The 26,029-nt window shown below is 37.1% G+C and overlaps 1 protein-coding gene across 5 annotated transcripts in view; it reads left to right on the top strand.

The window, feature by feature from the left end:
- The first annotated feature begins 4,249 nt into the window (after positions 1 to 4,249).
- The window catches only part of MAP9 (microtubule associated protein 9), a 34,720-nt gene continuing 12,940 nt past the window's right edge, over positions 4,250 to 26,029 (top strand). For 4 of the 5 annotated variants that reach the window (XM_049709082.1, XM_049709081.1, XM_049709083.1 and 1 more), the window contains exons 1-8: positions 4,250 to 4,388; positions 6,206 to 6,353; positions 7,094 to 7,178; positions 8,258 to 8,575; positions 14,626 to 14,855; positions 21,917 to 22,010; positions 23,718 to 23,953; positions 25,721 to 25,791. In XM_049709082.1, the coding sequence (XP_049565039.1) occupies positions 6,279 to 6,353; positions 7,094 to 7,178; positions 8,258 to 8,575; positions 14,626 to 14,855; positions 21,917 to 22,010; positions 23,718 to 23,953; positions 25,721 to 25,791 (1,109 nt within the window). In that variant the 5' untranslated portion in view covers positions 4,250 to 4,388; positions 6,206 to 6,278. The remainder of the gene's footprint in view (positions 4,389 to 6,205; positions 6,354 to 7,093; positions 7,179 to 8,257; positions 8,576 to 14,625; positions 14,856 to 21,916; positions 22,011 to 23,717; positions 23,954 to 25,720; positions 25,792 to 26,029) is intronic. The other variant, XM_049709085.1, reaches the window with a different exon arrangement.

Raw genomic sequence — 26,029 nt, 5'->3', positions numbered from 1 at the left:
TACACCATTAATGAAATTCCTTTCGTCTCAGTTTGAGAGGACAAAAATATTTACTGGTCAGAATACGGGCCTTTTAATAGTGGAAATGCTTTCTAGCCAACTCAGGCTTGCATCTCTTACCTGAAGGCAGCTATAAACTAAGCTGAGGAAACTGTTGTAGTGCAGGCTGTCAGACGAATAGTAGCCTGTTTCCGGTGTGACCGAAGAGTTTCACGTGGTGAATCAATACAATGTTTGAAATTTCAGGTATCTATCATGCATCCGACTACCCATGGCTCGCAGGATACAGATTTCACACAGTGGTTGCTTGTACCAGCTACCCTAAGACAAGTGCATTTTTCAAGTGACTCCTCTTATCTTGCTTGGCTGTCCCTTTAACAGGGCTCCCCATGCACTTGACTTCCATTTGATCATCCACCTAAGGAAAGGTCTCTGCACCTAGACTTTCTCTGCTATAGACAGTAAGTAAGCCCTACTCTCCATGGAAGAGAAACAGGTCTAACCCGGTAACCCAGAGCCTCTTCCTACGAATTGTTTTCACAAACGGTTTCACTTGCCATTTCATACCACCCTTGGCAGTGCTCAGCTGAAGATCACCAGACCTCTAACTGCACTGGGTATTCCATCCTTCCTAATATTACTCTTCACTGAAACGTCCATGCCTGGCCTTGGTACACATGGGTGTGAAGAAAGGCCTTGTACATAGGAGAGGAATCTGTTTCTGCTAGGAGGGGTGAAAACTTGTGTCTTAACCATTCTTGGTCAAACACCTTATGGAGAAGCATTTCAACTGTGGCCCATATAAGTCTCAAAAAGACCAGTCCTTCCCCAATGCTTTCATCTCTTGGTCACTGGCCTAAGGTCAGTCTCCCAGTCTTTGGTATGTTCTCCCATTCCTCCTAGTAGCTTGCAAAAATCCGTATGTTTTACCCAGTAGGATGCAAGCCTTGCAACAGTCTTAAAGGCATTCATTTCTAGTCACCCTAGGAAATTAACCTAAGTCCGTCTCTTCATTTAGCTGGAGATGCAAGAATATTGCTGAGCTCAGGAACAATTCACGAAGTCCTACTTCCTTTGGGAATGATTTGTTTTGTTTTGTTTTTTTACAGAAAAAGTACATCATGCCTGAAATTCCTTTCCTCTCGCTTTCAGAAGACACATAGGATTACTGCACAGAACACAAGCTTGTTTAGGCAGTGGAAGTGCTTTCTCTCCAAGTCACCTTTGCACCTCTTAGCTGAATGCAGTTGTAAACTAACATGGGGAAAAAAATGGCCCTGTAGGTATTTGTTTGAATTACAGCTTCTGAGTTCGAATTATGAGGAATCATGCTTCTCTTGCTGTATTCATGTATGTCTGCTTAACAGCCCCAAAATACATACTGCTATATTTGACTAAAGATGGCCAGTGTAGTTCGTCATGTTTGTCTTTCTTCAAGATTCTGATATTCACCTTCTATAAGCTTCTTGCTGTTCTTCTCCCACAAATCGGCCCTGGTATTGATTGGTAAGTGCACTTGAATCTGGACTCTTTCTCCTATCCTCTGCCAACATAGGCATTCAATGTTTAATGCAAATATAATCTTTATCAATTGACACCCAGAGGGATTTGCTTTTGTAGCATACTTCTCAAGATGTTAGACACGTGCTGTATGTTTTCAACCAGCACTGCCTGTGAGTACAAGATCAATTTTCTCTAACTGCCCGTCAGAAGACTTAACAATTTGCCTGTTCTTGTGAAGGCAGGGAAATTTTGAAGAAGAGTCACTTTTCATTTGCTTCTTGATCTGGAAGTGGAGCTTCTCACTCCCCTCCTTGCCCCTCAGATAGAACAGTGTTAGCCTCCATATTCATAGACCATTTCCTCTGCTTAAAATCCCTCCTTATCTCCTAAATTCATTAATCAACTTGAATTCACTTTCTCTGTGAAAACTCTTTAGAACCTCCAGGAAGAATTTTTCTCTCTTCAGAGCTTCTTACTTTGTATTCCTATAGAGAAATTCTCACAGCGTACAATCATTATGTGTTTACCCAGCCTTCCAGCTCTCTCTAGTCTACAGGATCCCCAGGCAGGGACGTAGTCTGCTTTACCCTTGGAACTCACCAAATCTGACCCAAAATGTTATGGGTATACTTACTTATTGAATGAATGAATGAAGGCAAAGTTTGGAAATGAAAAGAGTAGTAAACTCAAAAAAGTTTGCTAGGCAAATACTTCTGTGGTCAAATACATATTAGAAAAGTGAAACATAGAGAAAATGTTACATAAGCTACTGAAATTTTGTGTGTTGGAGTGTTTTCATTTTCTTGAGTATCCATGAGCTTTTTTTATAGGAATGTTTCAAAAACTATTTTTCAGCTTTAAATGCTATTTGTTTATTCTTGATTTCATTCATTCATTCAACAGTTATTTATTGCAAACTATACATCAGAAAACATCATGCTATTAATTCAGGTTTATATAATGTTATTAACATATTATTATACTGAAGCTACCTGAAAATATTAATAAAATGCATAATATTCTGCTGCTTAACATAATAGTGGAAAGACATTGTGCCTTAGGGCTTGTGAGAAATTAACTAGTTCAGGTTAACTGTCTTATTTACTATAGCTACGTATGGCATAGCTTTTATATCCTGTATTAATTATTTTGAATTAAGTTAAAAATAAAATCTAGTGGGTTCTGTAAAAAAAGATAGACTCTTTCCTTAAAGGCTCTTTTTATTAATATCTTTTTGAATTTTATTTTCTTAAGCCGTATCTAAGTGAAAACTATATTAGCCAAATGGATGGAAAAAATGAACAGAGCATTTTGAATGAATATAACTGTTTCAACATAAGCAAATTAGTACTTCCATATAAGGAAAATGTGGACATTGTCCTTTCCTTGTGGACACAGGTACTATGATGGAATCATATTTGTTGATTAATAACTTATATGGGTCAGAAAGTTAACAGTATGTGGTGAATGAAAAATCTTTGATGCAGACATCCAAAAATGTTTGAAAACATCAAAGTTAAGCAAATGTTGATCAAACTGAGTTTTTCAAACAAGGACAAGTTGCGCATAAACTGAACGTAGTATTTAAAAAATTGCACTGCACATATTGTTAAAAGCATAGGCTGTTTTTTTACACTAAATTTCGTATTTCTTGTTATGCACATTTGGTTTTTCAACACATTGATTTATTAAACTTGTATCTCAATGTGATTTGTTTATAAATAATTGTTGAACAAGTGAAAATAAATTTCAGAGTCGGGGAAAAATACCGGCAACAAGTTTAATTACTTGTCAGTGAATAATAACTGCATTCAGACAATTTAGGATTGAGTGTCTTTTAAATTAAAAAAAAGTAGAAATCCTTGTTATTTTAAAGTCTTTAAAGAAAAGTATTTGTTTAAGGATTACCTATCCTAATTAAGTGGTGTTGATTTTGGTTACCTTATCAGCACACAGTCCTCTGCCTATTAGATCATTTTGTGGACTGGTTTGATTTTAGCCAGATTATCCACTGAGTACATATACAAAGCGGGGAACTTTACATTAAAGAAACACTCGGAACGGATTTTCAGCTGTGTCGACAAGGGATGACTTCTGTCCAGGCCCTTTGTGGCTGAGTTGCACAAAGAGAGTATCTAACATTGACAGAATGCAATCCCAGGCACTCTTCCAAGTATTCCATCTGCATGATTTCATTGAGTACTGACAGCAACGCTATTAAGGTGGCTATTAATATTATTATCTTTATTTATTTATTTTACAGAAGAGGAAACTGGGGTGTACAGACGTTAACTTGCACGATGTCACACGGACAGAGGGAGGTGCACCAGGATTCAAACGCGCAGTTTGACTCCTGAGCCTGCAAACGTCTCTGTCTTGCTATTCTGTCCCATCTGTCAGTGCACTAGTCCGTTAGTACACTACTACGATTCACAGAACTTCATGTCTGTAACAACTGTGGCAAAACAACGATGGATGTGCTTTGTGCGGCTGAAGATCCTAACGCCACTGACAAGCGCCAGCTCTCAGCTCGCAGGTGGGAGCTGGACAGGTCCTGTCTCCTACGTAATGACTGAAGCACAGGCGGCCTATAAAGCACCCTTCTCCCCAGACCCACAGGGCTGATGTCATTTCCTTCGTCTGGGCGGTCGCACCAGTGACACGGCGGGCTGTAGGGCGGCGTTAGGTACCCGAGAGACCTGCGGCGCGGTATGTCACTTCCTCCCGGAGACGCTGTTTCCTAGCAACCGCTTCCCACCTGCGTTCTTAGTACCGCCTCCTCGCTCGCTGCAGAGTTGGTCTCAGAGAGCAGCCAGGCGCAGGCCCAGGAGAGGGGCCAACAGCTGGTTCCTCCGGTCGCGGGGAGACATCCGCAGGAATGCAGAGTGAGTACAGACCGCGGGACTTGGGGGTTGTGGAGAATCGGGGCGGAGGCGGCGCTCGGCTGTGCACCGACGGGTGCTTGGTCGGCGACACGGGGCAGAGCGGGCAGGGACAGGGCGCCACCTGGCCGGGCCGGAGCAGTCCCCGCCCCGCGCTGCTGAGGGCGGCGGAGAGGGTGAGCAGCCTCCGCCTGGAACACTGGAAACGTCCACAGGACCATTTAACAGAGATTTTAATGCAGTCCATCGCAGAAGCTTCCTTTTTTTTTTTTTTCTCTCGGTACGCGGGCCTGTCACTGTTGCGGCCTCTCACTGTTGTGGCCTCTCCCGTTGCGGAGCACAGGCTCCGGACGCGCAGGCTCGGCGGCCATGGCTCACGGGCCCAGCTGCTCCGCGGCATGTGGGATCTTTCCGGGCCGCGGCACGAACCCGTGTCCCCTGCATCGGCAGGCGGACTCTCAACCACTGCGCCACCAGGGAAGCCCTTCTTTTTGTTTTATCTAATAGTATTTCAACACTTGTGAGAGGGAAGAGTGGCTGGAAAAATATCACTATTTACGATCTTTTTCTTTCCCAGCACTGTATGTAAACTTTTTTTAAAAAATGGTGATGTTCTTAGTTATGTACACTAATTCCCCTACCTATGAACCTTCAAGTTGCGAACTTTAAAAGGTTCGAACCTGCGTTCTCACGTCCAATCACGTACGTTAGTTCACGTGTATGGTGTACACTGTCACGTGTGTGCGTCCTCTACAAGTGGTTGTACTTTTGTGTACTTTACTGTACAGTACTGTATAGGGCACAGTAGTTCAGTATCTTTATTTCAAGCCCAGGATGCCCGGAAGCAAGAGGGTAGATAGAATTGAATGCAGCCAGGAAGCAGAACATGTGCCATCAACGTCAGGCGTGAGTGAAATTGCAGCTTGCCCTCCGTCTCCTATTGCTGACAATCCTTCAACTCTGCCATCTCCCACCTCCTCTCCCTCCTCCAGTCAGTAACTCTTCTTGCCTGTTCACCTGATGCCGGCGCCTATATGCTAGTTGTTGTACTGTACTACTGTTGGGTACCTAGGCTAAATTTGTTGGACTTACGAACAGATTGGACTTACAAACACAATCTCGGAATGGAACTCATTGGTATGTAGGGGACTTCTGTACTTCAGGGGTCCCCAACCCCAGGCCGCAGACCCCGTTAGGAACCAGGAACCGGACCGCACAGCAGTGGGTGAACGGCGGGCGAGTGAGCGAAGCTTCATCTGCCGCCCCCCATCGCTCCCCATCGCTTGCATTACCGCCCGAACAATTCCCCCCACCCACCATCTGTGGAAAAATTGTCTTCCACGAAACTGGTCCCTGGTGCCAAAAAGGTTGGGGAACGTTGCTGTACTTTATGCTGACGATCGTCTTCTTGTTAGCCTTTTAAATAAGTATGGCTGTTTTGTAGGCTATATTATACTTTTTGAACGGAAGAGAGGTGAAAAAGTTTCTATTTTAATTGGCAACAACCTATTGCACTCATTATTTAAATGAGTGCAATAATTGTAACTTATTTAGGATAATAAAATAATTGTAGAAATATTTTTGGATAACTTCAGTTTGAATTTTATTTTTCTGAAAACAAGTTTGATAGTAGAATTTGCTTTTTCTTTACAAAAACTCTGTTTATTACTCTGCTACTTAAAAGTGAAGATATAGCTCAATGTTCATATGATGCTTTTCTGGTTTTTGTTTGGCTTTGGGGGCAGGGAGGGAGTACTAAGTGTAGTAATGGAAATTCTCAAGCATGCAAAAAAGTCTGATTTGTTTTTTATATATTTCAGCCACCATCAGAGGTTGAATTATCCCTATCATTTGTTAGCCATTTTATAAAATTAGAGAATTAAAATAAACACTATGTCTGATGAAGTTTTTAGCACAACTTTGGCATATACAAAGAGTCCAAAAGTCACCAAAAGAACTACTTTCCAGGTAAAGTATTTTTATTTTGAATAATTTTAAAAGGTAAACACTGTATTGGGAATATTGGACTTGAAAGTGCTTCTATTCAATACAACAGTCCTATGTAAAGCTGGAGTAAATCTATGTTTCTTTTGAAATTTTTCAGATGATTGTATTTGGGCTCCAGTATTACCAACTCTTCTGTGTGGCTTTAAGACTACCAAACTAAACTCAATACTAGGTTCTTAGTATATTAAAAGTTAAATTAGCTTTTAAAAGTTGAATAGCAGCTTCTAATTGCCATTTTCATATAAAAAATGTTTTTCCCCCCCTGGTATAACATTATAACATTTAGGCTTTCTCTGTCCAGTCACTACAATTTTGAACTCAGCCTCTAAATTTGCAGTATTGATTACATCTGTTAACAGCAATACGCTGAAACAAAAGATCATAAAGAATACCAGTTTCTTCCATAATGCCAATTTATAATGAACCCTAAGTTGAGTCCTTCAATTCATTTGCTTGGTGTTGTCTGTCTTCTTTAATTTAACCCAAAGCTCCATGAGGAAAGGAATTGTCTGTGATGTTCTGCATTGAGTCTTAAGGGTTAGGTGCATGGCATAAGGTAGACTTTCAGTGAATATCTGTTAAATGAATGAAACCTAAGTTTTAAGGCAGTTATTAATCAAGCATCATTTGTTTAAAGAATTAATTCAATATATGAGACCTCCACATTTGGGTAGAAATTGATTTCAGTTATCTTATTTCAGGATGAACTAATAAAAGCAATTACAGCTCGCTCAGCCAGACAAAGAAGTTCTGAATACTCAGATGACTTTGACAGTGATGAGATTGGTATGTGAGAACATGGGAAAGTAAACCACTTCTCTTATTTTTGCTTCTTTAGTTAGGTTTAGCCCAACCCTGCAAAAAAATCACTATGTTAAAATAATACCTATGAATTCACAGGTTTTAGATCTCCAACATTTTAATGAATAAAAAGCCACTCTTAATTTTAAAGAAGTTGTATGATTGTCCTTGGTTTTTTTCTGAATGTGTGTATGAAAATAAAATTTAACTGACAGCAGATTTGCTTGTTTGTGGTAAACCATATTGGAGATAACAAGTTCGTCTTTAAGGTCAACCCTATGAGGTAGTAACTAGGGCCCATAGAACTAAACTTTGTGCATGTTAGGATCACTTATATAATGCTTTTTATAAATCAAGGGTTTCTTGGCTATGAAAGGGAATCAGTTTAAAAAACCCAATATATCAGTACTGTATGGTTAATTTGGTTTCTTTTGATTATGTAAAATATTAATATTTTACATTTCAGGATAAATATACAAAATTCTAAACTTGAAATTCAGTGTTTTATACTTTCAGTGAATAACTCTCAATGTTCTCTGTAAAAGTAATCAGAACAATAGTTAAATCATTGCTTTACAGTTCAGTTAAGCATTCTTTATTATTCTTCTCATAGTAAAATCTAATACTGTGGTATGGATGGAATTGCATTTCCAAAATTTTTATGAAAAAACATTATTAGCAAATTCTTCCATTTACAAATATTGTTGGTTTTATGAAGTTTTTGAAAAACAAAAGAAAAGCTTTACAGTCCAAAATCTAATTTAAATGTCCCTGGCTGATTATTACTTTGAAGAATTTTGAAGGAGTTTTCTCAGAGCAAGCACAGTGCTTGGCTTGACAAACTATTCATACTTGATAAGTATGTTTTGAATAAATTAATGAAACTGAAATTTTTATTTTACTAATGCCAATAAAACCTGCCAAAGTTTGCTGTTTTTTAGGGCTGCAAATCTATTCACAGTTGTAAATTCATTTCCAGTCTTTAAGGTAATCTTTTTGATTGATGTAATCTTTAAAACTTTAAAATACACTATTGAAAATATTTTTTCTCTTCTGTTTTTCAGTTTCCTTAGGTGATTTTTCTGACACCTCAGTAGATGAAAATTCAGTTAAGAAAAAGATTAATGATTTTCATATATCAGATGATGAAGAAAAGAATTCTCCGAAACTGTCTTTTTTGAAAACCAAGAAATCAATCAATGATGTGAGGAAAGATGAGCCAGTAGTCTCTATCAAAAATGATGAGATGGCACCTGATGGTGGTAAAGGCATGATTGTAAATCCCTTATCTGAATCTCAAAATAAACAACAAGAAGTTGAAAAAGAGAAAATTAAAATGGAAACGAAACCTAGAATTCTTCCAATCAAAAGCGCATCTTCAGGTAATTTGTTAGGTTACTGTAATTGCATTTCTTGAAAATTTATTTTAAGATAATCACAAAATACTTTTATATGGTAGCTAATAGATTTTTTAAATTATTTATTTATTTATTTATTATTTATATTTGGCTGCGTTGGGTCTTCGTTGCTGCTCACAGGCTTTCTCTAGTTGTGGAGAGCAGGGGCTACTCTTCGTTGCAGTGCACAGGCTTCTCATTGCAGTGGCTTCTCTTGTTGTGGAGCGTGGGCTCTAGGCGCGCGGGCTTCAGTAGTTGTGCTGCATGGGTTCGGTAGCTGTGGCTCACGGGCTTTAGAGCACAGGCTCAGTAGTTGTGGTGCATGGGCTTAGTTGCTCCGTGGCATGTGGGATCTTCCCAGACCAGGGATCGAACCCATGTCCCCCACATTGGCAGGCGGATTCTTAACCACTGCATATGGTGGCTAGTAGATATTTAAGAAAAAAAAATCAGACTTAACCTTTCAATTTTACAGATATAAATAAAAATAATAGAACCGTAGAGAAAAACCATAATTCTGATGTCCAGTTGTACGTTCAGTTTTATATCTCTGCTAGTGCCTGATAGCTGGCCAAAGTACCTTCAGTTATCCACAGCTGTGGCTCCAAAGCTCCTGGGTCCAACCTTGCTTAGGCCTGTGAGCTCCAATTTTGTTTTTAGCAGTGGAACTACAATGGAATCCTTTCTAATCCATTTCACACTCCAGACATCAGGGTTATAGCAGCATTGGGGCTAGTCCTTAAAACAATAATCATTTCCGTACAGCCATTTGCCAGAATATTTGTTTGGCATTTGTATATTTGAAGGGGGTGGTGGGGGTAGGTGTTGTTGCTGTCATTGTTTAAGCCTCCAGATTTTCCTTAAGAAAAGAGAATCTCCATTTGGTTTCTCTGTTCCTCGGGAAAATCCACTAAAACTCAATTTTCTGTGGGGATGTTCCTGGTGTGATTACAGTAGTTTCTTCACAGTTCTACTGAGCTCTGTGCATAGTGCAGCAGAGATGGAGTGAAGCAGGCACCAACTGCTGTGACATCCCCTGGGCTGTCACGCAGAAACAAGGGCATAGAAGTTTAAGGATTTGGAGTCTTCCAGTCTTTTTATGTTCTATAGAAAAAATAGTAGTTGATGCTAACCTTCACAAAAACCTCTTTCCTTCATATCATCATTAAATATGGTACTGGTAAGTATTTCATACTTTACATAATAGCACTGGTAACCTTAGGCAAAGCTATATTTCAGACACTCCTTTTTCCACCCCCACAATTCCATCCACTTTCAAATGAGAAGATACAAGCAAGCAGGGATACTAGGGGAAAAGCTACTGCAAGTTAATTATGTGTGACCTCAGCCGTAGGGTAAGCCTCACTGTCTTCATGAGGAGGGGGAGGAAACCTGCTCTCCTTTCCTACAGAATTGTTTTAAGAATCTACTGAAGTATGTCTCAAACTATAAACTTCTACAAAAGTGTAAGCACAAGGCCTAATGAAACACAATTAACTTGCTAAAATGTACCTTCCCAGTGTACTGAGTAAAATCAAAAATGGAGAGAAGGGAAATGTAATCAAAGAGTGAATAATCCATTACATCACTATTTCCCAAAGTATATTCCACAGTTTGTTCATTGGTATTGAGGGGAAAACACAGAGTTACAGGAATTTTAAACCAATTTCTTTATGAACTTCTTGGAACTGTTAATAAAGACATATGCACGGTGAATCTTCAGGAAAGAATATGCAGTGTTTCCTAGTCTTAGTTGAGTTTAAAAACCTATTTTTATGGATTACGTTTATCCTATTTGTCCTGATTCTAAAAAGCTTTTCATTAGGTTAATAAGAAAATGTGAGCATATTATAGAAGCTAAAAATTAGTCTGATATAGATAGTATATAATTAGAACTTTATGGTAGATAATCAGCAATAATCCACCCATGTAATATCTTTTTTAAAACCTGTGACAAATTATAAAATAACTAGAGAAATACTGTATTTTGACCACAAGATAGCTCAGGATTCTAAATGTGCAATACTGTATTTTTAAACAATCATTAACCATTTGCAATTCAGTATATGTAGGATAAAAAAATTACCAAAACAAGTAATCATTTACATTTGATTGTAAAATAAAACATTTTGATAATGTATAGATGTATTTTTTTTTTCTTTCTGAAAACTTGATGATGCTTCTGGAAGTGGAATTTTCGTATAAAATATATTAAAATCATTATTCCTAGGTTATTCAAGTTGAAGAAAAAACTTGAGGCTGCTGGTTAGTGCCTGGCATGTAGAATTCATTAAGTATTTGAATGTTTAAATGAATAATTCATTCATTAAAGAAGGAAAGTGGTTAATGAGCTTAGCTTTATCCTTCTCTAAATTTTTAGACTTTTTTTTCTTATAGAGTTTAGAACTTAATATTTTTAATGTGGTGAGATACTGCTGAGTATCACTTAATGCTTTCTAAAAATATTAGAACCTGAAAGTTTCCTTTGTTCTTGCTTGTCTGCTGTAACTAGTACAATAATCAAACTCTTTCACTTTTATCAGGTAGTGGTCACATTGGTAGTGATTGTAGAAAGTAATTTTTACAGGTTATGCTGTTTTTATTTTAACTTTAAAGCAGGAGAACCTTGACTACATTAGCATTGGAGTCTGGGTGCTCCTGCTTTAATCCCACAAACTAGAGTTTATGACTATGGGCACGTGACCTCTTTGTTCCTCATTTTATTTACCTGTAAAATGGAGACAATATTTGAACCACCACTAGGGGTTTGAGGCAATTAAATTAAATTCATGTATTTGAAGTGCTTAAGCAATCTTGGCATAAATTAAGTACTCTATAAATGCTTTTACTATTCATTTTATTATTCAGCATTTGTTCATAAGCAGATCGTCTTATTTATCCCACATATTTATTGTGGGTACGATATGTTTCACTGTTACAAGCACTGTGATAGTAGCTATCACTGTGGCATTACAAAGACTTAGTACCAATCCTCCAATACTGTCTTAGGCCGTTCGGGCTGCTGTAACTGAATACCACAGACTGGGTAGATTATCACCAACAGAAACCTATTTCTTACAGTTCTGGAGGCTGGAAGTCTGAAATCACAGGGCTCACATGGTTGGATAGGGCCCTCTTCCGGGTTGCAGGCTTCTCATTGTATCTTTATGTGGTGCAAAGGGCAAAGGAACTTTGTAGAGCATTATTTTAAGGGCATTAATCCCATTCATGAAGATTTTACCCTCATGACTTAATCACCTTCCAAAGGCCTCACCTCCTAATACGTCACTTTTGGGGTTAAGATTTCAACATAAGAATTGGGTGGAGACACAAACATTCAGACCATAGCAAAGACTTTACAATTTGGTGGGAAGGTGTATAAAAGGTATAGTAAGAACACAGGAAAGTGGGCATCTAAATTTACCTGAGGGCATCAGGGAAGGCTTCCTAGAGGAGCTGGTGTCAATAGCTATAACTGACAAATAATAATACCTGTAGTCAGGACTCTCAGATGCAAATGACCCAATTCAAACATCAGTGGAAAGAGTTTATCGCTGTGTTGAGCATGGATGTCAGAAGTCCTTGCTTTAGGTGTGATTAAGTGTAGAGAATCGGTATTTCTATATCATCAGGATTCTCTCTTTTTACTTTTGTCCTCCCTCCCTGACCCTCTCATTCTCTCCTCCTGCACTGTCACTGCCCCATTAATTCCATCCCTTGGTCCATTTTTCTGTCATTTGGTTTCTTTGTCTCAGACAGCCCTTCACTTGGCAGCAGAGAATGCCACTAGTGGTCTCTAAATCACATCCTTCCAGCTCCATGGCCTTAAAGGCATATCCACCAACTCCAAGTAGAAAAATCCTGACCTCCTGACTGCCTGCTGTGGTCAGGGGAAATGAAGTTTCTGTGATAAGCTGCACAGGAAGAAGAGGGCTACATCACATGCCCATCATTCTCACTGAGGTATGGAGGAGATATTTATTAACCCACAGAATCACATGGATAGAAAGGAGGAGAGGCTACCCAAAAAGAAAACAGGAGTGGTGGACAAACCAGAACAGGAAATGTCTATACAATCATTGATATTCATTGAGCACTTCCCATGTGTCAGGCACTGTGTTGTGTGCTTTGTATGTATTATCTTACTCAAGTCCCATGACAACTTTAGCAAATCTTAGCTAATTCTACCTATAGGAAAACTGGGGTATGTGACGGTTATCTGATTCGTGTAAGTTTACAATGCTAATAAGTGTCAGAACAAGATTCAAATATGAAATATCTGAAATAGGCAACCCCATACAGAGAGTGGGTAGAATGGTGGTTATGAGGGGCTGGAGGGAGAGAGAAATGGGAGTTGCTAGTCAACAGATGTAAAGTTTCAGTTATGCAAGATGAATAAGTTTTAGAGCTCTGCCTTTTGGCATTGTGCCTTTAGTTAATAATACTGTAATATGCACTTGAAAATTTGTTAAGAGGGTGGATCTCCTATTAAGTGTTATTACCACAATAAAAAAAAATGACTCAAAACCAGGCATTATACAATATTCTGCTTAAACTGAGGTTCCAAAGACAGGCAAGCATTTTTCAGGAGGAGAAACAGGAAGTGGACATCCTAGGCAGAGGGAGAGCTTGGGTGGCAAGCTCTGGTGGCAGGAGGCATGTGGCACAGCTGCAGAAGGACAGTGAGCCCAGCATTTCAGGACAGATTACTAAGTGGGTATGTCAGTGATGAGGCAGCACAGGTAGCCAGAGACAAAACCATGAAACGTTTTATATTGTTCAGAGGCAATGAGCTTTTTATTCTGTAAGACTGGCTGATGGGGAGCCATTGAAAAATTTTGTGGAGAGGAGTGATGTGATCTGATTTGTGTTTTATAAATATCACTGAGGCAGTAATCTAGGCAAGAGTGGATGAGGAACTGAGAGTGGGGATGTAGAAAGTGGGATAAATGAGAGAGAAATTTAGCAAGTAGAATGGATAGGGTATTGTGATTCTTTGGATTTTGAGGGAGGAATCTAAGATGCCTCTTGGATTTTGGATTGGACATTTGACCAGAGTTTAGGACATACCTAAAATTGGTAATGAAACATTTATAGTGGTTCCAATTACCTATGGTTGTAGAATCTTCTAGCAGGATTTATAACTCGACTTATAGATAAAAAGGATAAAGGTATTAATTAGTTCAGTTTTGAAGTTTCATCAGAAGAATACATTGGTAGAACAATGGAGAGATGGATATGTATAACAGGTAAAATTTAGGGAAAAGTTCATGGAAAATGTTTCTTATCATGTTTTGAGGGCTGGAAGTATACCAGCATTAGATTGTTGTTTTAAACTTAGAAGTGATGAAATAGTAACTGAGAAATTTTAATAACTGCTGGAGAGGTTTTATGGACTCAGAGAACAGCAGCTCACAAGTTATCCAGTTGTCTGTTCCTCCTTCCAGGGATATTTGGCTCTTCTACTCCCTGTACTGACATCATCTTTATACTTGTAACAGCACTTACCTTTGTCTTATAATTTTGTTTGTTTAGAATCGGCTCCTTTCCCAACCTCTAAAATCCTTGGACAGGGCCATTGCCAGTGTCTTGATTCTGAGGTCCATTAATGTGAGTGATGTGTATGGGGCCTGGCAGCAGATACTCAATAAAGGTTTTGATGGATGAACTGCCTCATTTTATAAAGGCTGAAACTGAAGCAGTTTGGTTTTGTTTGTTAAAAAAAAATTTTAATACTATGAGAGTTGATGAGTTTACTCACAAAAATGAAGTATACTAGTTACTTCCAGAATGGCAGCCATTAAAAAAAAATTATTTGATTATGAACTATCGCCTACTTGTACTTTCTGGAGTTCTGTGTAGAGAAGGGTGTGGGCTTCTTCTAGACTCTCCAGGATAGAAAGCCAAGGTGCTTGGGCACAGGAGGGAAGTGTGGTGGCACCTGCAGTGTAGGAGAAGCCATGGTCATTTTAAAAATGTATTTTTTAGTGTATTAAATTTTATTTAATGCATTAAAACATTGTATTCTTCTGCAGAAAATAACAGCAGCCTTGAAGCAGACAACCACTTTAAGCCTTCACCTCGGCCAAGGAGCATGTTGAAAAAGCACAGCCACAGGGAAGAGAAAGACAGGCTAGGAGAAGACAAAGACACTGCCCTCCATGAAGAATTAGAGGCATATTCTACACCTTCATTCCTCCCAAGGCTGAATGGCAGACAACCAGAAGCTGAGAAAAATGCATTCTCTGAAAACCTTGACCCTGAGGTTAGCGCTACTGCTAAACTGTGTTTCTAATTCAGGTTTTTGCATCTGATTATGAGAGAAAGAATATTTGTGTGTGAGCGTGCATGTGTGTGTGTGTTACATGATTTCTTCAGCAATTGATAAGGAAATAATTTTAAGTTTTTAAAAATATATTTTATTGGATCTAAAACTCAATTGTAAGATATAGCAAAAATACAGCATTATTTTATGTACTGCTAAGAAAGAAGAAAACTGCTAAACTGTAACATACGATGCATCCAATTTCAGAGAAAGTAAAATGTGAAAAAAACTTGCCTTTTTGAATCTATGCAACACTTTAATTGCAAGAGTTTTTATTTACATATCTTTGAATTGTATAATTTATGGCCAGTGTCATTTTATTCATTTGGTTTTAATCACTCAACAAATGTATACTGAATGTTCACGGCACAGTCCTATATTTTTTGGGATATACCAGAAGGGCTGTAGATGTGATCCTTCAGGACTTCATCAGGAGTTTACTGTGTACTGTTATTCGGGAAGAACACTTGGCCGCCTGTCTTTACATTTCACTATGGTTAGAGAAGTTCCACCTCATATTTCAGAAGGGATAAGTATGGGAAGAACATTCCTCCTCCACAATCTGCTTGAGCAGATCAGAGAAAAGGAACTAAACAGTACTGGCTAAGCTTCTTTCTTCTTCTCCTGACTCCTCTGTGTTACTGATGTGAGAAAAGATCTGCTCCCTGGGAGGTGGTACAAAGACAGACAGAGGAAGTCCTTTGTATCACAACTAAACAGAAGAATCTCTCCAATTCAGGTCAGAAGTATGAGCACAGTAGGCTCTGATTCCACTCTTACCCTGTAGGTTAGCTTTACCAGAAAAGCTGGCAATTTGATATAAGTCTGCCTGACTTCAATGTGCTATGTCCTAATTTGTTCTGAAAATCAGGTGAAGAGAGGGTGTTATCAAAACCAAACAATTATTTTATGTTTAATAAAATCATCTGGTCAAGTGGATATTGTGTTAGTTCACTGTAGCTGCTGTAACAAATTGCCACAAACTAGATGACTTAAAACAACAGAAGTTCTCTCAGTTCTGGAGGTCAGAAATCCAATATCAGGGTGTGAACAGGGCTATGTTCCCTCTGAAGGCTCTAGGGAAGAATCCTTCTTTGCTTCTTCCAGTTTCTGGTGGTTGTCAGAAATCTTTGGTGGTCCTTGGCTTGTAGCTGCATCACTCCAGTCCTTGCCTCCGTCAACCCATGGTCTTCTTCCCTGGGTCTCTGTGTCTTCCCTCACTTTTGTCTAAAACAAGACACCAGTCATTTGATTTAGGGTCTGCCCTACTCCAGTAGATTCTCATCTTAACTAATTCCATCCGCAAACACCTTATTTTCAAATAAGATCACGTTCGGAGATTTGGAGTAGACATGAATTTTGAGGGAACACTATTCAAACTGGTAGTGATACCTTACTTTAATTGCTCTTTGTGATGTATTCTATATCCCTTGATTAAAGAAAAAAGTATTTCTAAACTTTTTAAAGTAACATTATATTATGACAGAAAATTTAATTGAAAAATATCTACCCATAATCCCATCACCTAATGACAACTATATTCATTATTCTTACTCCACTTTTGGGCTGTTTTTCTATACTTGTTTTTATAATATTTGTCATCTTAACATTCACAATGTTTTGTATCATGCTTTTTGGTTTAATCTCAACATTAGGTCATGACATGTTTCCATGTTGCTGGGTGATCTTGAGACTATGTTCACCTTAATGACTATAACATAGCCCATATTGTAGAGCTATTATCTTTGTTGGGTGTATTAGATACTGCTGTTTTTAATAGTCTAAATTTTCCTTATTCCTCATTATAAAATTTTCCTGACCATGCTCTGAATTTTCTTTAAGCCCACATTTTCAGGGATTTCCCATTTATTTTTTGTCCAACCCTTCTCTCTCCTATGTCTATAATCTTTGGCTCCGGAAGAGTCTATTTTCATCCACATTCAACTATGCTGAAGCCTCTTTAACTTTGTATAAGCTTTCACATGACACTGTACTTCTCTCTCTATTGCCTTACCTTCCTGCAAATGTCACAGCTGGGTATCGAAAGGGTGACATTTTCTTTCTCGCTACAACCTCACTTCCCACCTTTCATTTGTGTGTGCATGTGTGTGTGTGTTTGTGTGTGTGTGTGTGTGTGTGTGTGTGTGTGTATGATGATATATATCTATGTTTATATGTTAAATTAACTCATTATTCCTGGGATAAAATCTAGTCCATCATAGTACACTATTTTTGTGTGGGATTTGATTTTTTAATATTTTGTTAAGACTTCTACATCAATATTTATGGAAGTTGACTATAATTTTTTCCTTATAATGTTGTTATCAGGTGTGAGTATCATATGAATTGGGGAGTGTCTCTTCCTCCTTTATTTTCTAAAAGTTTGTTTGGTATGAAACCAAAAGTTTAGTATCATTTTCCCCTTAATTGAGAGAATTCACCAGCGAAATTATCTGGGCCTAGAATTTTCTTTGTGGAGAGGTCTTTGACACTAAGTTTGATTTTTTTGGGGGGGGGGGCGTAAATATTTGGTATCCAGATTTTTTCATCAGTTTGGTAATTTATGTCTATTTAGAAATTTATCCACTTTATCTGAGATGTTGAATTTATAAAGTTGGTTGTGATATTCCCTTATCCTTTTGATGGTAAAATTATGACATTCCATCTTTCATTTCTAATATGTAGTTTGTGTTTTCTGTCTTTCTTGTTAAATTTTGATAGACATTGCTCAGTTCTGTTAAAACTTTAACTCTGTTAAAAGAACCAGTGTTGGCTTTGTTAGCTTTCTCTGTTGTTTGTTTCCAATTTCATTGATTTTCACTCTTTATTATTTCTTTCTTTTATTTTCTTTGGGTTTAATTTGCTTACCTTTAAGTTAGAAAATGTGTCCATCCATTTTAAGCTTTTCATCCTTTCTATCAAAACCTTTGAAAACTATAAATTTTCCTCTAATGCACTGATAAGCAGCACTCAATTTTTTTGATGCCATTTATTTTCATTATCATTCCTTTAAATACATTTTCTTTTCCTTGTGATCTCTTTTTTGGCCAAATGGTTATTTTATGGTGAATGATTTTATTTCCACATATTAGATCTTCTCTAGATATATTCTTGCATAAATTTATAATTTAATTTTATTATGATCAAAGAATATATCTTATATGAATTCACATTTTTTTTAATTATTGGGGTTTTTTTTATGGCCCAGACTAAGTGTGTCTTGTGAAAGGTTTCATTTGTATTAACAACAAATGTGTGTTCTACAGGTGTTAGATATAACGTTCTGTAATTTCAGTTTGGTCAAGATGGTTGGTAGTGTCATTCAGATCTTCTCCTTTCTTACTGAATTTTTGTCTAGTTGATTTGCCATGTACTAAATAGAGTGTGTTAAAATCTCCAATTATGTTTGTGAATTTCTCTGTACTTCCTTTTTGTTCTGTCAGCATTCCATGACTCTAATTAGACACATACACATTCATCATTATTAGTTCTTGACCCTATTTAGCCTTATGAAATTTTTGTATCTCTGGTAATGCTTCATATCTTGCAGTTTGTTTTGCCTGACATTTCAACATTTCAGTATTTGCATGGTATAACTTTCTCCATAATTTTCCTTTCAAACAATTTTTTTTTTTCTTTAAATGACTCTTGTAATAGCAGTTTGGTATTACTTTTTTATCAAGTCTGACAATCTGCTTTTTAATTGCGATCTACTTATGAATCCATTATTCCATTTATGAGTGTTTAGTCCATATACTTTTTTTAATAAATTTATTTATTTTATTTTTGGCTGCATTGGGTCTTCATTACGTGCACGGGCTTTCTCTAGTTATGGCAAGCGGGGGGCTACCCTTTGTTGTGGTGTGCGGGCTTCTCATCATGGTGGCTTCTCTTGTTGTGGAGCACGGGCTCTAGGTGCACAGGCTTCAGTAGTTGTGACTCTCGGGCTCAGCAATTGTGGCTCACGGGCTCTAGAGCACAGGCTCAGTAGTTGTGGCTCACGGGCTTAGTTGCTCCATGGCATGTGGGATCTTCCCAGACCTGGGCTTGAACCCGTGTCCCCTGCATTGGCAGGTGGATTCTTAACCAGTGTGCCACCAGGGAAATCCAGTCCATATACATTTAATGTAAGTACACTTAGTGCCAATTTGTTGCTGTTTGTTTTCTATTTATTTTATCTATATTTTAAAATTGAAGTTATTCCTCTACAACTTCTTTCTTGCCTTTTCAGAGTTAATCACATAGGTTTTAGTTTTCCATTAGTTTTCTCTGTTGCCTTTTGACTATACCTATTTGCGTTATATTTTTAGTAGTTGTCTTATGGATTACAAAATGCATCTATAAATGATCACAATACAGTTGACAATGTATTGTTTCACATTTAAAATAGAAACCTTGTAACAGTATAGTTCCATATACTCCTTCATCCATCATGCTGTTGATGTCATGTATATTACACCTACATATGATATAATTTCCACAACACAGAGTTATAACGTTTCTTTAAAGAGCCTTTTAAACTTTTTTTCTTAGACCTTTTTTTTTTTTTTTTTTTTTTTTTGTGGTACGCGGGCCTTTCACTGTTGTGGCCTCTCCCGTTGCGGAGCACAGGCTCTGGACGCGCAGGCTCAAGTGGCCATGTTTCATGGGCCCAACTGCTCCGTGGCATGTGGGATCTTTCCAGACCGGGGCATGAACCCGTGTCCCTTGCATCGGCAGGCAGACTCTCAACCACTGCACCACCAGGGAAGCCCTGTCTTAGACTTTTAAAGAACTAAAAGAAGAAAAGAATAAACATTTATAGGTTTCTTAGATATATATACCATTTCTAGGGATCTTCATTTCTTCCTATAGATCCAGATTTATTTCCCTTCAATCTAGTGTTATTTCTTCTAGTGTTATTTCCCTTCAATCTTAAAAACTTATTTTTGCATTTCTTGGTTTGCCAGTGATCGATTTTCTCAGTCTTTTCTTATGTAAAACATATTCACTTTATCTTCATTTCTGAAGGATGGCTTAGTTGAATATACACTTCTTGGCTGACAGTTTCCTTCTCCTATCCCCAGCTCTTTATAGATTTCCATTGTTACTGGCCTCTATTATTTCTGTTATGAAATCAGCAAAAATTTATTTTGCTATCCTCATTATACAATGTTTTGTTTTTTTTCTGGCAGCTTTCAGAATTATTTTCAAGGTTTAGTCTTTTTTCTTTGAATTACAACAATTTGACTATGAGGTACTTAGGTGTGGTTTTCTTTATATTTATCCTGCTTGGGTTTTGTCAAGATTTCAGGATTTGTAAACTGATATTTTCCATGCAGATGGGAAGTTAAAATTTTTTTCTGTTTTATTTTCCTTCCTCTTGTTTGTAATTACATGCACATTGAAATTTTTGATATGTCTCACTGATCTCTAAATTTCTTTCATGTTTCTTTAATCTTTTTTCCCTTTTTTTTTTAGATTGAATAAGTTGTATTGTTCTGTCTTCAAGTTCACTGCCTTTTTCTACCATTCCTGATCTGCTGTTAAGTCTATCAGTGATTTTTTTTTTTTTAATTTTAGTAGTGTTCAACTCTAGAATTTCCATTGGTTTTTTTTGTATTTTCTGTATCTAATAATAAGATACCCTATCTATTCAGCCACTATGTATATATCTCCTCCTAAGTGCTTGAACATATTTATAATCCCTACTTTAAAGTTCTTGTTTGCTAATTGCAACATCTGGGTCATCTCTGGCTTGGTTACTATAGACTGCTTTTGTTGTGTTTGTTTTCATGAGTATGTGTCACCTTTTTTTTTTTACTTATTAACATTTTGATTGACTACTGAACATTATGAATGATATGTTGTAGAGATTCTGAATTCTGTTACGTTCCTCTGAACATGTGCTCTAGCACAAAGATATTATGGCTAGACAAATTCCCAGCTCTGTCTCCCTTGCCATGGACATTGACTGAAATCTCTGCTTAGATTTTTCACTTTCTAGCTACTGTGATTTTACAGGACCCTCTGAGGTCTTTCCCATGCCATGCATAGATGATCCAAGTGTTTGAGGTGGATTTATATGCAGATATTGGGGTTCATGCCTTCTGCAGCTCTTCTCCAAATTTATTGCCTGATCTTCTAGTCCTAAACTCTATTTTCTGACCCCTCAAGCCAGCTTAGTAATGCTGCAGCCTTCTACTAAGCTGCACAGTTGGGGGAATTTCCTCAGGAAAAACGCTACTAACTTGTAAGTCTCCTTGGGTAAATCTTCCCTTCTCAGGGTAGACTTCAGTGTTTGAGCCCTTCTGCCATCTGCCCAGATGGTTTCTCTCTATTGCTTTTGACATATAATTTTCTTTGTAAATATTATGGGAAAGAAAATTAAAATTTATTATCTATGCAACAAAATCAAACTTCTTACATTATAATATCATCACCTTTAGACTAGAGTATTATTCTATAAAGAGATGTTTAATTTATGCACACAAATATAATTACTTCATTTCATATATAATAATTATTTTAATTCAGATATAGGAATTTTGAGGAAAACTAAAGTGTATGAAATCTGTGTAGTTTTTTATCTAAAATATTTGGAAGTAACTGTCTACTTGGTTTTATAAATTGCTTTCATTTGGTCAACAAGTAATATTTGTTTGAAACTAAGGGTTTTTACCTACTATTTCCTTTATACTTTCTAGGAAAATATATACTTAGAGAAAAACATGTCAAATATTTACCTTAAATATTTCTGAGATTTGATTTTAGAGCAGTAGGAGTTTTGAAAACATAGAGGTTTCAGTTAAAGAACTGGAATAGCTCTTAGTGACCTATTGATGATCAAGATATAAAGGCTTGAAAGTAAATCATATTATAACCTCCTTTGACTTACTTTTGGTGTTTAGCAGAAAACTAATAATGCAGATTTCAGAGTTATGAAGTAGTTTTAATAATCCTATTGCCCCCCACAAATCTTGAGAACTAAACTTACTAGTAAATACATTTTCTTTAAATAGGATGCATGGTTAACAAGTCTATCATCATCATCCCCTAAAGAAAGTCTCGGAAACTCCTCTTCACCAGTATCTGGGGAAAAATCCTCCATCACAGGTGATTATATCAAATTATTCTACCTTATTTTATTTATGAACTCTGTATTGCTTAGAATGCTATTTGTAAAAGAAATAACACTTTACACAGTTATAGGAACAATATATGTTTGTGTTTGCCTGAGTTTTAATCCCCAAAATACAATTCATTAACCATGTGATTGTAGATGCAGAACTTCATCTCTCAATGCCTCAATCCCCCAAGTTATAATAAGACCAATCTCATAAGGCTATTGTGAAAATTAAGTGATACTATGCATTTTAGCCACTAACTCAATTCCTGGCACTAGTAGAGTATTCACTAAATGTGAGCTATTATTATGTAGGCATTGCTGCAATAGTCAGCATAATGGTTAGGTGAACTTTTAGAGTGAGACTAAACTGGATTTGAATCTAGGTACAACTACATGAGAAAGTAACTAACCTTTCTGGACCTGTATGTTGCTCTTTAAAATGGACTTAGTAAGAGTAGGGTGGTTGTGAGAATTAAATTAGTTTTAATACATGTAAAGCATATAGAACAGAACCATCGTTAGCACATAGTAAGTGTGAGGTATGAGTAGTTAACATTGTTTCTTTCCTTAGTCTTATGACATATAACTTAATGAGAGCTAAAGGCATAGCTGTTTTTAAGACTGGGATGTATAACTTATATTTATTAAGTGCTTACTATGTAGTATAATTTTTGTCATATTACGGATGAGAAAAACTGAAGTGCAAAGGTATTGGGAAACATACCCGAGGTCAGTGATGGAGCCATAATTTGAATCTTTTGCTCCAAAGTCCTTGTTCTTTTCACTGAGTACTTTGATTAGCAGCTCTAAAGAATCCATTAATGATACTTTGAATCATGAGTAGTCTCCAAATATGAATGTATAACTGGAATTATAAAGTGATATTATATCTAGCTTACCTAGATATAAAATGAGTTCCCCAGAAATGGCTGGAATGAAAGCCTCGTAATTAAGACTTTGACAGTAAAGATACAGGTTGGCCAGTAGGTGGATCCTAGTAGAACTGAAAGTTGGTGATCAACGCAGAAAGCACTGATTTTCTGTTGAACATTCTAAATTGTGGTAGAATCAGAATAATAGAAGCAATTCTGTAAAAGCAAAACTGAATCCTCCATGCCAGAGCTTAAGCCTGTCCCTTGAGCACTGAGAGGGTAAGTACTAGGCCTTCCTTTCCTGCCCTTTTGGTATCAGAGGCAACACTGCATCTTAGTGGAGTAAAACTCTAAAGGATGGCTTTATTCTCTGTGTGGTGGCCTCTTCTAGAACTGCATTGATTCTTGGTCCTCTCTACACCTGTACAATATTATAAGTGCATTGCTAGTAACTGTAGTATCTTAGAAATCTGTGCCTCTTGCTCCAGCTAAGAAACACAGGCTTTTGAATAGAATAGATATTGCCATTTCACTTACTTGGTTTATACACCAACAAGGGCTTGTGGCATGTCTATGGTTTAGGGTTGTTATTCCATTTTCTAAGGTGTGTCAAATGCTTTAGTAGATTTAGTAGCCATTTTTTCTTTTGTAGCTCACTTGGGAAAAAAGTTTATTCAAGTTGAATATGATAGTTTTCTCCATTTATTATTTGGCAAGAAAGAGATTATAGACAGTTTTCATTTAGCAGAAAGCAAATGAATCTGTTATCCACCTTATTAATTCAGAAGGGAGATTTAGTTCTGTTACTCTGTCACAAAATAGATCAGAATGAAGAATGCACTGAAAACCATAATTCCTTGAAATCAATTGAAAATGAAGAGAACTCAGTTTTGATAGACTTTGTTACTACACTTGAGAAACCCAAGGAAAGTCACGTGACTACTGATGACCTTGAAGAAGAAAAGGAGAAAGCTGAACTGATTATGAATGATAACTTAACAGTTGATGATCCACCACTGTTTCAACTTCAGAGTATCTTATGCACTGAGTCTGCAAAGGTATTTATATAAAATTGTACCTTCTATACTACAGCTTAAAATTCAAAATAGAACTTTTAAATATTTTATCTTCCATGTTAGGTACATCTGAATTATTTGTGGAAATAATGGTATTATACTGTCAAGTGATTCTTATTCAATAGAATTTTAACTTCAGGGAAGGTTTGCAGTGAAAATAATAAAACCCGACATTTCATTAAAAGTTAACAGAAGTATATGATCATAATATACTTTTAAATGTTTCAGAAATACATACCCAGAAGTGGGTATGTTTCTGTAGGTCTTCATGTTATAAAAATGCAGCTGTCTGGAATAATTTCTAAGGTTTTGAGTTAGTGAAGGATATTCCTTTGGATATCATTTTAAAATATTTTATAAATTTTAATAAAAATCTTTAAGAAAAGTTTATAGCATCCATACTTATTTAAATGGATGGACAGGATCATTATCAGGAATATTATTATTATTACCTTGAGAACCAGATTTGTGATATGTAGGATTACTTGTCCCTACACTACGTTGCACCAGAGTACTATACTGTTAAAATTTATGGGGAGCATTTTTAGTCTTTATTTCTCCTAAATTTTCTTTTTTGTGTGTGTGGTATGCGGGTCTCTCACTGTTGTGGCCTCTCCTGTTGCGGAGCACAGGCTGTGGACGCGCAGGCTCAGTGGCCATGGCTCATGGCCATGTGGGATCTTCCTGGACCGGGACACGAACCCATGTCCCCTGCATCGGCAGGCGGGCTCTCAACCACTGTGCCACCAGGGAAGCCCTATTTCTCCTAAATTTTCTTTATGCAGTTTCTCCTGCAGTTAATTGGTGGCTATGTATACTTATTACTAGGGAAGATAACAGCTGAAAACTTGTGGTTGAACAGGACTTTTATAAACAGAGTATTAAGTTTTTATTAAATTTTATGGAGAAGGTTCATTAAGCCACATTCCAGGTATATTGTCCTTAACCAGTTTCCTTAGGAAAAAGCTCTAATGCCAAGTTAGGGATGTGTTTACATCTGCTCTCTCTTTAGTATTAGCACCCATCTGTCCATGTAAAGTAGAAAAGTTATTCCTTAAAAGGACGAAGGGTATTCTGGAATTTATAGACAGGTCTTAGAAATGTTTAACAGAGGTAATTCTAAATTAGAACAGGTGATTTATATATAACAAGTAAGATTATAGCATATTTCTTTTGAATGAATCCTTGGCTTTATTCTTACTCTCTACTGAGTGATCTGAAGTCTGATTAATCATTCCCCTCTAAGGTCTCTTTGTTGGATTCTCCCCATGGAATAAAAAGCAGACTCCTCACCACTGGAGATCTCATACGATTCTTCCCGGACCTTATACTCCTCAGCTTTCCCTGCCATTCACTGTGCCTCAGCATCTTTCACCTTTTTTGGTTTCTCAAAATTATCAAGCTCTCCATAGAACATCATGTGGCCCTTTGTTATTCATCATTTGTCTGAGCTCTGATGTCGAGCCTTCAGGGAGGCCTTCCCTGACCAAATTCATTATTGTGGCTCGTCAACTCCACTCTGTCACTGTCACTGGACCCTAGTTTATCTCCTTCATGAGTGACATTAGTTTACGTGTTTATTGCCAGTCAACCTCCCTAAAATGTAATATCCTTATTTGTTCCTGGTGCCAGCTATACTTGACACATAGTAGATGCTTAAAAAACATCGATTTACTGGAAGATTGGCCTCTAAGTCTAACTGTGATAGATACAGTGAGTAATCCATCTTTGGCTTTTTCTATTTAATAGAAAATAATTCAAGATAGAAATATGAAGAGTAAAAAGTCAACAAATAATAGAGCATCCAACGCATCTGGCAGGTAATAAAGTTATCATTTTCCCTCAGTTATGGGTTTACATTCCAAGAAAACTAGTTTTAGTTTAACTTCTGTACAGTAAATTTCATTTGGTGTTACTTAATTTTCTTCGTATGAGAAGAATGAAGTAGTTACTTCATGGTAAATCCCCCTAGTTGAATATATTCATTTATAAAAAGGAATTGATTAAGGATCCTCTATGTTCTACATTGCTCCTGGGATATAGTTTCTTTCTCCTATT

Source organism: Orcinus orca, chromosome 4 (assembly GCF_937001465.1).
Source record: "Orcinus orca chromosome 4, mOrcOrc1.1, whole genome shotgun sequence".
Classification (NCBI taxonomy): Eukaryota; Metazoa; Chordata; class Mammalia; order Artiodactyla; family Delphinidae; genus Orcinus; species Orcinus orca.
The sequence above is the reverse complement of the archived record's forward strand: the minus strand, read 5'-3'. Positions and strand labels throughout refer to the sequence as shown.